The sequence below is a fragment of the Schistocerca cancellata genome, chromosome 2, assembly GCF_023864275.1.
Source record: "Schistocerca cancellata isolate TAMUIC-IGC-003103 chromosome 2, iqSchCanc2.1, whole genome shotgun sequence".
In the NCBI taxonomy this organism is placed as follows: domain Eukaryota; kingdom Metazoa; phylum Arthropoda; class Insecta; order Orthoptera; family Acrididae; genus Schistocerca; species Schistocerca cancellata.
In genome coordinates this window covers 188,048,194-188,061,246 of record NC_064627.1, presented here as the reverse complement: position 1 = coordinate 188,061,246, position 13,053 = coordinate 188,048,194, and the positions used below count along the sequence as shown (strand labels likewise).

Here is a 13,053-nt window from a genome sequence, read left to right as displayed (position 1 = left end):
CTCAGCAAGCAATTGTGTGGTAACCATTACTGAATGCTTTGTACTGTGCATTGTTTTCTTTTCTTATTTTGAAATGAGTGACAAGACTTATCTTGGTCCACCTCGGAGTTTGGTTACAAACTTCACAGCACCAAAAAGGATTGGCAATCTGAATGACCGAGAGCCAGTTCCACTTTCACTAAAAAGGAAAACACAGGCAGATGCAGGCTTTCTGCCCTGCAACAGGGAGGCAGGGATGGTTTCCCCACACTGTTGCTCTGCTGTCTGGCAGTTTGTTTATGCTCGCTCATTGCTGACTGCCAGTTCACAGTGTCTGCACTTTGCACTTCACAATCAGACAAAACAACCTGTTGATGTAATTCAACCATGCTGAAGGTCTCCCCAACGAATAAGTGTTATTTCTGGTTCTACTTAAACTTCTACACAAAGTACCTGTAGTGTTGTCAAGTATGAGTCACACAATTATGAATGCTAACCAAAGGTCAAAACCAGTATTCTGCCGGTTTTGTAATTATTGAGTTGGAGGGACAAGAAAAATAATGCCGAGAAACACCTTCAGTCACAGAAGCTCTCTGTTCATTGGTTGGAAAAATGCTGCTGCTCCTCAACAGGAACAATCATTTTTTGACAGTTGCAATACAGCCAAATGAGAAAAAAAGCAAAAGCCATTAGAAAAAGTGCCACTGAAGTTTTTGCAAAAGCAGACATTCTAGTCAAAAGGTCACCAATCACCACTTTTTTATCACTCAGTTTCAAACCATAAAAGCTTTGTTTTCAGGTACACAGCATGACAATCTTTTAAATATATATACCTAGTCATTCACAAACAAACAAAAATTTAGATGCATATTTCACCAAAGATAGAAGTTATGACTGATTTTACTTTATAGAAATTATAACCACTAAGTAAACATTTTAATGTATTTGTTTGAGATATTTTGTGCTAATGACCCCGATGTGAATGAGATGTTAAAACCTAATTTTCTTTCCTTCATTAACAATATCAAACAGTAAGAAGTGCTACATCTTCAGTACTTACGAGGCACACAGCTGCCAAACTTATCAGGAAATTCTGAAATCAGATCATCGTTCACTCTGTCTTTCAGTGGACCAAGTATAATAACAGGCCTCGTGTACTGTATCTGAAGCTGTTGTACTGGCTCGTACGACAGCACAGATTCTTCTCCTCCTGTAACAGAATCAAATGTTAAAAATTTTAAACATACCCCAAACAACAACTAATTAAATCTTTCAATCAATTGATGTAATATATTAAGCAACACTAGCTCCAAAGCCAAGGATAAGCATGCAAGGAATGGTCCACAGGGAAGACAAGCAAGGCTGCCATGGATCAAGGTTTTCAACAACAGAGGAGGTTACGTCAGTTTTAACTACTTAGTAAACAGTGACTAATACCTTCTGTGTGAGTGTCATCTTGAGTGTAGCACAGCATGAATGCTGAAACAAAATTGACACAATTAAGTGAGAAATCTGTAAAATATAACAAAGGGCAATTAAATCAAATATAGGAACATTCTTTGTAATTAAACACCTCTCATTTACAGTGTCATCCGCCCTATTGATGAATCTTTGTTTTTCAGATTGAAAGTAATGGTAGTTTGTATCACATGTATCTATGCTATTAACAGGTATCATGAATGATAAACTTTTTTGTCAGACTGTTCTGTCTACAGCTGTTTGCTTTCACAAGAGTACTTGCATGTAATCTAAACAGATGATGCTGAATTCTATAAATATGTTCAAAAAGTATGGCCCACTAAAAGAAATTTACTATGAATAAGGCTACAAAAGACTGTCAAGATAATTTTCAGAATCTCTTAAAATGTACCAAACAAATTAGTTACGGTAGACAAGATCAAACGAACTACACAAATTTCCACATACAAACAGGCAACACAAATACCATGCACACCATCATCCCGGCACAGGAAAGAATACTTACGCATGTTATTAGGATCACCCTCGTTGTTGGGAGTGGTTGGAGAAGCTACAGCACAGACAGAGAACAATAAACATCATTTCATAACAAAAACAATGGGAAGCAAACATTAACTGGCAACAGCATACAATAAATAGTATTAGATAACATGCCACAGACAATGAACATTACTTCATTACCATTACAGTGCTTACTTGAGTCTTAACCTCTGTAGTAGCAGTTCTGCACAAACATGTGTCTTTCCTTACACAGTTCAACTTTTACAAGTAAAAGGAAAAATGCAGAACCCAAAAACCACAGCTCCATGCTAACAGTTAAGAGACTTCTACTAACTAGCAAAACATTTCATAAACTGTAAGATGTATTGACAGTAATTATTTGATATAAAATGAGTATGCACATTCTCCACAAATAATAACTGTTTTCCTCTACTATTTCAGTTCCCAACAAAAACTGAAGAATGTTTAAAATTCCTTTGTACTTTGAAAACATTTACATTTTTTGTAATATTTATGTACATGTAGAAAACATAATAATATGGAAATAATGTACATAAGAAAGCAACTGACAATAACAATGTGAGAAGTACTTGTCATTTCCATCATACCCAAACTGATTATCAACTCTGAACAAAATATGTGCAGCTAGAAAATGCCCTGTAGAGCAATGGTAAATTTCAGGTCTGACTAAACAGCAGTCAAAATCAGAGATATGGAACAAATTATGTGCGTAATTGCATCTGATGAAGAAAAAGTACTGAGCCAATGTAAAATACTCATATCACTAATTAACACCACATTCTTTCACAGATTATAAAAAAAAACCATTTTTTCTATCACTCAGAACCTTTGAAGTTTTACACTGAACTATAGTGATAAAGACAACTTTTTGTCAGTCCGTTTCCTTTGGAAGGTATCAGAAAATTTGTAACTTTCTTTATAGAATGGTGTAATACTGGTATTTACAATCCTGGTATAATGTATTTGTTCACAGAGAACAGCATTTCCATATTTGATAATTTCAGAATTAAACTTCGATGCTATATAAAGATTCTCAGCCATGAAAATGGAAGAAATTGGTTGTGCAATGTAAAACAAATTCCACAGTTGCAAAAAGAAAGGCAAAGAGTTTCAAGCTATGGAGCACAGAAATCTTCACTCAAACAATTCTCATTCTGCACATAATTCATTGTTTTCCCTACCTTTCCTAATTTATTTATATATCTCCTGGCATATATCATGAACTATTTACAACAATCCTAAAAATGAATCTGTAGTACTGTGTGCTTTGTTCAAAATGACTTCTTTTGGAGAAAAGTCTTATTTTAACAAGTCCTTCCCACATATTTCCCTTGCAATACATCTTACAAGTTTATGTTATTTTCATGCTTCATGCTATTGTCAAAAACATAGGTAAAAATGCACTTAAATACAACAAACAACACTCGGGAAACAATACCAGAAAACAGAGTGTACTTGCTGGAAAATGTTAGTCAAGACTTCAACACAGGTAGAATGGGAACAGTATCTACCTCCTTTAACTACCTGCGAGACAAAGTAGCTATGCAAAATCTACAACTGTTTTTCATAAATGCTGTCACATTCCTCTGGAAGAAAGAGGGGGGGGAAGCCCCTACTGCAGCTAATGGGGTGAATCTCATACCAGAATAAAGTGTACTCACGTTCTTGATCTGAACCATCCTCTGACTTGTCATCTTTACTCTTCATAAATGGGAACTTTCTACTGAAGGAGAAGTTCTTCTTTTTTCTGTCTAGTGTCGACTGCTGTAAAATGAAACATTCCCTAATCAGTAACAGTGTATATGCTCACTGCAGAGTTAGCTACATAAAATTCCCTGGTTAATCAGCTGGTTATATGGTTCACAAGTCAGTTGCACACACTAACATTGTAATGTAGAACAACTGAATTAAGAGGTTATTAAGCTAATTAGAATATGAATACAGCTACAACAATTCACATAACAGAAATTAATATTTAATTTCATAAAAGTTACTCCTTCTTAACATTAATGGGTTATATACAACAAATTTCATGAAAGAAAACATGCACCTTGATGCTACAGGAAAATGGAAGAAATGATCAGGAGTTAAGGGAAAGTAAGGCTCATTATGTGGAACAAGAATGTCCCCCAAAAAGTAAGAAAGTGATGTGCAATTCAAACTACATACAAAGTTTACAGAGCAGAAACCTTGGTCATGAGAGAAAGTGGAAAAGTAAGATGCAAGCAACTGAAGATCTGAGAAGTTGGATAGGTGCAATAAAAATGTAAAAGCTGACAAATGAAACGTTTAGAATGATACACACAGGAGGAACCACTACAAGAGAAGAATGAGTAATATGATTGAGACCAAGAGGAAGGCCAAGAGACAAGTGGAAGAAAGCATTCAGTTGGGAGGAGAATACTGGGTCAGACTAGTGACAGAGAGGTGATAGGAAGAGTGGGGAGGATGGAGAGGCTTGTATTCCAAGCATACCTGCCAGTGGTGGTAAGCTGTAAAAGATGATGATTATGATACTTTAGTCAAAATACCCAACTCTTAAAATAGTTGTCTACAACATGAACTTGCATGACAACTGCATTATTCATATGGCACAGTTTTATGCAATGAAAACCTCCTTCATCAAGGTAATGTCTCCCAGAATGTAAGTCAATATGACATGACAGAATGGAAATTAGCAAAGTACGAGGTGCTATCCAAAATTTTCGAGACTGGTGCTGCCTTCTGTTGAAAACCATATTTTTGGACTAATGGTCACCATACCCTCGAAGTAGTTCCCATCCGCATGTACACACCGGTCCCAGCACTTCTGCCACTGGTAAAATGTTTTCTGGAATTCCTGTTCTTTGAGGGTGTTTATCACTGCCAGTGATGTTTCTTGAATCCTGTCTAGAGTGTCAAACCGACGGCCTTTCAACTTGAGTTTCAGTTTTGGGAATAGCGCAAAGACGCAACGTGCCAAATCTGGCGAGTTCGGTGGGTGGGTTACAACCGCCACGTTGTTTTTTGCCAAAAAGGTCCTAGTGAGCAAGGACGTGTGACTGGGCGCATTGTTGTGACACAGCAGCCAGTTCCCTTGACGCCAAAGTTCAGGCAGTTGTCGCCAAACGTATTCACGAAATTGTCGCGAAATGCCACAGTATTACATGGAATTCACTGTTTTGTTGGGTAGGACTAATTCTTTGAGCACAATTCCCTTGGTATCAAAGAAAACGATGATCATGCTCTTCACTTTTCTCTTCACCTGTCTCGCTTTTTTGGATCTTGGAGAGCCCGGGCTCCTCTACTGGGACGATTTTTGCTTCGTCTCTGGGTCATAACTGTAAAACCAGCTCTCATCGCCGGTGATAACCTGTTACGAGAAGGTTGGATCATCAGCTGTGGTCTGACGAAGGTCCGCTGTTCTGTTCATGGATCCATCATAAAATCGCCACACACCAAACACAGGGTATTACGGAAACAACTGTGGACACTCAACACGTCCTCCCAGCTAAATGCCACTCCGCACACTGACTCATCAGATATGCATCTCTGACCACCTAGTGGTGCAAAGCTCTACTACTCGCTTTCCAGATGGTACCAGCAGTCCCAATAATTTTGGATTCCATCTCGTATGTTAGCTCACTAAACAATACAAATAAAGAGTCATAAAATAATGCAAAAAATTGATACCCCTGTCTTGAATGCTGTAGCACTGGCCCAAGAAAATTAAACAGAAAAGTAATTTTAATCTTTAGAATATGTGACTATTCATTTTGCATTTTCAAAGCAAAATGTTAACAACACTATCATGTAAATTATCACACAGAGCAACTGTGATATGCCATTTAGCTGAAAAGATTCCAATCATTTTTTTTTCCCTGTGTAATAAGCTAAAATCCCTAATAGGGAAAATACTTTGTTCACAAATTATAAGCACAAATATAAAACAGGATATCAGAAACTAGAACTAATATCCCACTGCCACCAGTTACATGAAGAAAGTAAGTAAGTTTCAATAACAGAACAACTAGCTTACTTAGAACATTAATAGTTGTGATTTCTGACATTTTTCTCAGATGTTTTCTGGTTTCTAGTGACATTGATAAGTTTATTTTTGTGCACACTATTTTAACGTCTGACCTGTCTCCTTCAGGTGCTATAAGTAGTGTTTTTGTGTTTTATGATGAACTCTAGGCACCAAGCTGTTCAGAGTACCTGCAGAAGAGGACCAGGTCAGTTATTCAAGTAATGTGCACAAAAACAGTGTTAGCATCATTTCTTTTATCATCATCGTAAGGCACATTAAAAGGCCTACTTAATTTTTCATTCAGTCATTGTGCTACATAAACACTGTCAAGAAGGAATGCCTCCAAGGCTATGGAAATAGTGAAGACACACATTAATAAATCTCCTGTAACATTTTTTTTACACTGAATTAACAACTTGTTTAATACTATTTGTGGTTATGCCAGCTGAAACGAGAAGGAAACAAACTTTTGAAAAAGCTCTCACTTCACTGGTGTATTAAATAGCCGTTTACTTTCCATTACTAGATACATTTTAGTTATGAATGATTTTCGAGTTCCAGATATACCAATAGCCATAATGTGTGCCAGTTTTACACTTGAACATCAGTCTTCTCATAAATTAAATTATTACAAAACTGTCATTCTTTAAATTATGCTGTGAAAAAGTCATAAATTTTTCACATTTTTAGAGGACTGAAGGAGTTACTTTCAATTTTGGCAAATCAAAGCCATAAATAATACACACTATTGGTAAATACAATTATCTTCACTGACAAAAATTTATTTTCAGATCACCTTAATATTTTCTGGGTGTCAAAGATAAATGACATTCTGCATAAAAATGTTTTGAATTTCTATTTTACATCTCACGGAATAAATATAAGAAGCAATTATGGCAGGCACAAATTTTTGCAGCATTTTGATGAGAATGAAACAGGAAACAATCAATGAGACATTTAATGTATACTCTGTGCTTGAATAAAACTCACAATATCAAATAGTACGCCAAGACATCAAATGTCTGGGATTGATCTGGGGCCACCTACCTAATCTACAATAAATATATGTAACCTCTTTACAAAGTAGTTCTACCCTCACCTTTCAAACAGTAAACTACTCATTAGTTATTTTCTGCAGAAGATATCCAAAAGTAGCAAACCTTGTCAGAGCCTGGTCCCCCTGGAACATGTCCCTGGAACTTGACAGTACGATCTCTGGCTCGTTGCTTGCGTTCCCAACGTCTCTTGGATGGAATGATACCCATTCCCTCTTCCTCGCCTGTCGGGAGAACGCGGCGTGCCTGCCACCACTCATCGTCGCTCGCGTTTGTGACGTGCAGGATGTCTCCGTAATGGAATGGCAAGCCCCTACTGGGCAGGCCATCGTCTTTGTTGGGGTCGTAATCGAACAGTGCCCTGTGTACAATAATGTCAGAGTTACATCAGCATGAGCAAAATTTCAAGCAAAAAGAACAGTTTGTATCATCACTGAACACTGCCGGAAGATTTAAAAGTACACTATTACGTATAAAGAAAGAAATCATGACCATATAATGAAGAGTATTGACACTCTACATTCATATTTCTAAATTCAAAATACACAAACGGCAACAGTAATTGTTGTTATTGTCCTCATGAATTCTAAGGCTCATTTGAAGCAACTCTTTGAGGCTCTCTTGCACAAATATTTTCATATCTGCCTGACATTTGCAATCTATATCAATTTGAACCTGCTTACTGTAGTATAGCCTTGTTTTCTCCAAGAATTTTTACTCTCCACACTTCTCTCCATTACCAACTGAACCATTCCATTATGCTTCAGAATGTGTCCTTTTTTCTTTTTTAGTAAAGTTGTGCCATAAAGATCTTTCTCCCCCAGTTCGATTTACCAGCTGCTCCATCTATCCATCTAACATTCAACATTTCTTGTAACATCACATTTCTAAAGCTTCTATTCTCATATTGTCTACATTATCTGCAACATTTCACTTAATTATAACGCTGTACTTCAAACAAATTCTAACAAGAAAGGCTTCGTAACATTTAAATTCATATTTGATGCTAACATACTTCTTTTCTTTCTTTCAGGAAAGATTAACTTCCTACTGCCACTCTAGATTTTATGTCCTCTTTGCTTCAGCTGCTGTAAGTTATTTTGCAACAGCAATACCAAAATTGGTCACCTAATTCTAATTCCTTTAGTATTACCTGACTTAAGTTAGTAACACTCCATTACCCTTCTTTTACTTTTATTTATGTACATCTTCTCTCTTTTCAAGACACTATTCATTCCATTCAATTTACGTTCAAAGTCCTTCGGCATCATAGAGAGTTACAATGTCACTGGAAAAACTCAAATTTTTATTTCTTTTCCACCAGCTTTAATTCCTTTTCCAAATTCCTCTTTGGTTTCCTTCATTGCTTGCTCTCTGTACCAAGTGAATGACATGGGGGAAGAGCTATAAATGTGCGTCTCTCCCTTTTCAAACAGTGCCTTGCATTTATTTCCTTCAAATCTTAACACCGGATTAGTATCTATAAAAATTATAGATAACTTTTGCTCCTTTGACTGTGTAAGAAATGGAATTTACATTCTACATATAAACTGCTGAATTTATAACTTGCTAATGCCAACAATAATTGATTACCTAAAGGATTTTATAAAAAAACACAATCCTGGCTCCTAGTGAACAGAGGAAGAAAATGTATTGCAATGTGAGCCAGCTATTACTTACCGAACATACAATGACCGTTTCTGTGATGTCCTCATGAGTGTGCCAGACATAATCTGCTGGGACATCTGATGTTTGAGGTCATGGATCCGAGCTTCGAATCGATTGTACTCTTCAGGTCGATACTGTGCCACAATAGTCACTGTCTGGCCAGCACCCTGCAACAATGTAATAAAAATAATTAAATAAAAGAAATATTTATATAACTATACACAAGTAACTACCAATCTTACTACTGCTTTCAGCAATAACTATATGCAAGCAATGATGGAAGAGTTTTAGATGAATATCTGAATAAGGTGAGACTATGCAGTCATCAGCACTATTTTCCATTGAAACCACTACCACAGTCATCATAGTGTCCAATGTTATGAGTTCCTTCTTGACAGAGGAACTATGACGTGGTTGACACATGACAGACACTTGTTTTTGATCATTATCCACAGCAAGTTTCAAGCTTTTTGATAGCAGTAAACTTCTTGTGTCTATCTCAACATTTGTAATACTAAGAAGTGATATGACTGTGTACATTCACATGTAAATAGAAGTGGAAACAAGAATGGAAGAGTTTGGAGACTTTTGCATAAGTGTAGTCCATCTGTAAATGAAACCAGAGACAACAAAAAATGGGAGTGTAATGCTCCAGTGTACTGTAAAGTACTGTTCCTTCTAAGAATTTTAAATAGTCTTCTGCAGATTTCTCCCATTTAACTGATAAAGGTTGTGAAGACCTCCGAGACTTGGATTGTCGACAGTTTCCCGTTCACGAATGGGATGTCATAACAATTATATTCAGAAACCACACAAACCACAGTTAAAGATGTAATTTTGACAAAACACAACTACTTACTGGTAACTATTGATTTATTCTCACTGGCAGGCTTTTTGCACAAAGATTGCAAGCCATATAATTTTAGTTACTGTTATCTTACAAGATTAATTAATGCTGTAAGAGACATGGCAGCAATTACTTTGCATGAAATACAAGTACGCAAATGCTGCTTAGTACCTGCACTAGGCAGGTCTTAGACAGCCTACTGATGGTCCAACACTATGGCTGCCAAGCTGTGCGCCACAGACCACCTGGTGGCCACAGCGGTGTTTCCGAGTCATCGGAAAAATATTCCTGTTTCAGATGCCTTCTGCAACCATTGCAAGAACAAAAGCTCAAAATTTGTTAAGATATTGAACAGACTGTATTTATGTGTGAAAATAATTTGGAATGGACAAACTGGGTTGGTGTTTGTACCAACAGAAGTTATTCGGTGAGTGTCTGTAAAGGAGAGTTATAAGGGGCAGAAAAATGAAAGTGAGACAGATGGAGAAAAAGTAAATACGCTGTTTATTGAAACTGCAAGGTGAAAATTTCATTCTAGAAACTGTTTATTACTTCAAAAGTAATCCCCATAAATAATAAATTTATCCCACTGTGAGACAAGAGCCCAGTCACATTACCATGTTTGTTTCAACTATGTTGCAGACATTTTGTTGGAAAGCCTTTACACATCCTCCTTACAAACCCAATCTCTTCCCATGTGATTTCCATACTTTTGGAGCCCTGAAGAAAGACAATCGTGGCCGTCAATTTGCTTCGAACAAAGAGTGGCACACATGGGTACAATCATGTTTCTGTATGCAGCCCCAAACTTTCCATGAGGGCACTGGCTATATTGTCTCACAGTGGGATAAATATATTAACAGATTACTTTTGAAATAATGCACAGTTTACTTACTACTTCCCATCTCTCTCATTTTCATTTAACTGCCCCTTATACTTGATTCAATTCTAAATGAAGCTCCCGATTAAGTGTAGGTCCATTGCATCATTCATCTAAATCCACAAGGCAGTTCAGGTTTAAGTGATTGGCAGAGGGTTCCCTGAACCAGCTTCAGACTATTTCTTAACTATTCCAGTCTCAAATAGCATGTGGCAAAAATTAAGACCTACGCCTTTCTATGTGAGCTCTGACCTCATTTACTTAATTACAATGGCCATTACTCCCTATGTAGAGAGGAGCCAATCAAATAATTTGGCATTTGGAACAGAGAATTTGTGAGTGAAACTTTGTGAAATGATTACATGACAAAAAAATGCCTTTGTTTTAACTATTTTTATCATACCTGTAACAATCTCTCTTATATGTTGCGAAAATATAAAACGAGCAGCCCTTCTTTGGATTTTTTTCGATATCCTCTGTCAAACCTCTCTGCCAGCAGTACTACAGACAAGGTCAGACAAACTTTGTGTAGCCAGTCACTTTATAAGATACGCTCCATCTTCCACATGTTCTGGTACTAGACCACAATCTTTGGTTCACCTCTACCCATTTTGTTTGTTATGATTCCAATTTAAGTTGTCTGTGACTGTAATACTTACAAACTTAGTTGAATGGGTAATCTTGACATGCTCTCTATTTATCATGCTAACAAATTTAACAGATTCTTTTTAATATATACTCATGTTGAGAACTTCACACTTTTTGCTGTTTAGGGTCAATTGCCACTTTTCAAACCAGGCAGATATCTTGTGTAAACTATTTGGTAATTTGTTTTGATCTTCTGGTGACTTTCTAGACAGTACACAACTGCACTGTCTGTCTTCTAAATTGTTGATATAGTTTAGGAACAGCAGAAAACTACAACACTTCCTTGGGGAATGCCAGATATTACTTCAGTTCCACTAGAAGTTCCTGTCTATTACTATGAACTGTAAACTTTCTCACAAAAAGTCATGAATCCAGTCGTACATCTGTGACCACAGTCCATAGGCTAGAGGTTGAAGGTTGAAAATACAGCTTCAGTTATAAATTTCTTTTATCACCATGACCGGTTTCAGGATCTCATAAGCCCATCCTCAGGTGTCGTAACTGTGTTGTGGCCCCTGAGCACCGCTGTCGACGTGTACTAGGAGGCGCAGTGTGCTACCTATGAGTGCAGAACAGGGAGTCCCTGCGTCTAGTACATGTCCACCGCGGCGCTCGGGGGTCACAGCACAGTTGCAACACCTGAGGATGGGCTTATGAGAGCCCAAAACTGGTCATGATAATACAAGAAATTTACAACTGTAGCAGTATTTTCAACTGCTAGTATAATGCTCAGTTGCGGATTTTCTTCCAACAGAATTGTTTGCACACTCCATACGAATGCAAATTGATTAGTAGTGCTTATGAGAAACATTGTGAAAAGCCTTTTGGTAAGTTAGAAATTTGGAATTAACTTCAGCTGCCCTATCGACAGAACTCATTACTTCATTTGGATAAAGAACCAGTTGTGTTTCACAAGAACGATGCTTCCCTAATCTGTACTGGTTATATGTGAATAAATTGTTTTCTTCGAGATCTTTCATAATGCTGGAACTCAGTCATCACCTCAACGTTATTCCCATAAAGTGCGGGGTCCACTATACTCAAGTTTCAGCAAATTTATTTTATTTAATTTTGCAGACACTTGGCCTTCCTTTTGTTGCAGTTTTAGCTAGCTGCAGGTAAGAAAGTCTCGTGCACCACCGATCTGTGAAATGTGTAAATTTTATTGTATGTAATCGCATTTTAATTGTTTCTGTATCCTATATTCTGAAGTACCCAGTATTTGCCTAAACAAGCACGGGAAAAATGTTGAAACATTGTTGAATGTTCTAAATTCCTATTGTAAATCAATGTTAATGATGTAAGTCTATAATTTAGAATATTTCTTCTAACTTTTATTTGCTTTCTCATGTATTGGTGTGACCTGATCAACTTTCCAATCTTTAGACACGGATCTCTCGTCAAGTGAGTGGTTGTATACGATTGCTAAAAATGGAGCAGTTTCATCCATATACTACAAAAGGAGGTGCTGCTATACAGTCTGGCCCAGGTGATGCACCCTTATTAAGTGACTTATGTTGCTTTGCTACACCAAGGGTTTCTACTTTTACATTAGTCATACTGGCAGCTGTTCGCAGGTAAGATCTCAGATCTATTGTCTGCAAGCTTTTGTGTTAGGATATTGGGCAGTATGAATAAAATCATGATTTACTTTATTCTCGGAATTTCAGAAAAAATTTTCAGGTTCGCAAGAATAGTGTCCGAGAATAAACTTCACCTGAGAAGGTTCTCAAATTGGATTAAAGGATAGGAGAAGTTGCTCAACACGAAGAATGTTCTCCAATTTTATATGAATAAAATGGGCAACCGACTAGAGAAGTTTCTTGTACCACCACAGAAGAATTCAGCTGTATGTTTGGAGTGCATAGTTTACTTCTGTAAGTACCTACACACCAAAATTATGTTGACAAAAGGTTTGAAATTTTAAAAAAAGGCCTCATGAGTAACTAATTCCAAATTAAGTTCA

General features: G+C 36.9%; 1 protein-coding gene across 3 annotated transcripts in view; it reads right to left on the bottom strand.

Moving 5' to 3' along the window:
* LOC126161504 (disks large 1 tumor suppressor protein) overlaps window positions 1-13,053 on the bottom strand; it is a 935,475-nt gene that overhangs the window by 13,935 nt on the left and 908,487 nt on the right. For 2 of the 3 annotated variants that reach the window (XM_049917405.1, XM_049917406.1), the window contains 6 exons: window positions 8,725-8,879; window positions 7,150-7,405; window positions 3,642-3,744; window positions 1,964-2,008; window positions 1,417-1,458; window positions 1,040-1,189 (listed from right to left, as the gene is read on the bottom strand). In XM_049917405.1, coding sequence (XP_049773362.1) covers window positions 1,040-1,189; window positions 1,417-1,458; window positions 1,964-2,008; window positions 3,642-3,744; window positions 7,150-7,405; window positions 8,725-8,879 — 751 coding nt within the window. The remainder of the gene's footprint in view (window positions 1-1,039; window positions 1,190-1,416; window positions 1,459-1,963; window positions 2,009-3,641; window positions 3,745-7,149; window positions 7,406-8,724; window positions 8,880-13,053) is intronic. The other variant, XM_049917407.1, reaches the window with a different exon arrangement.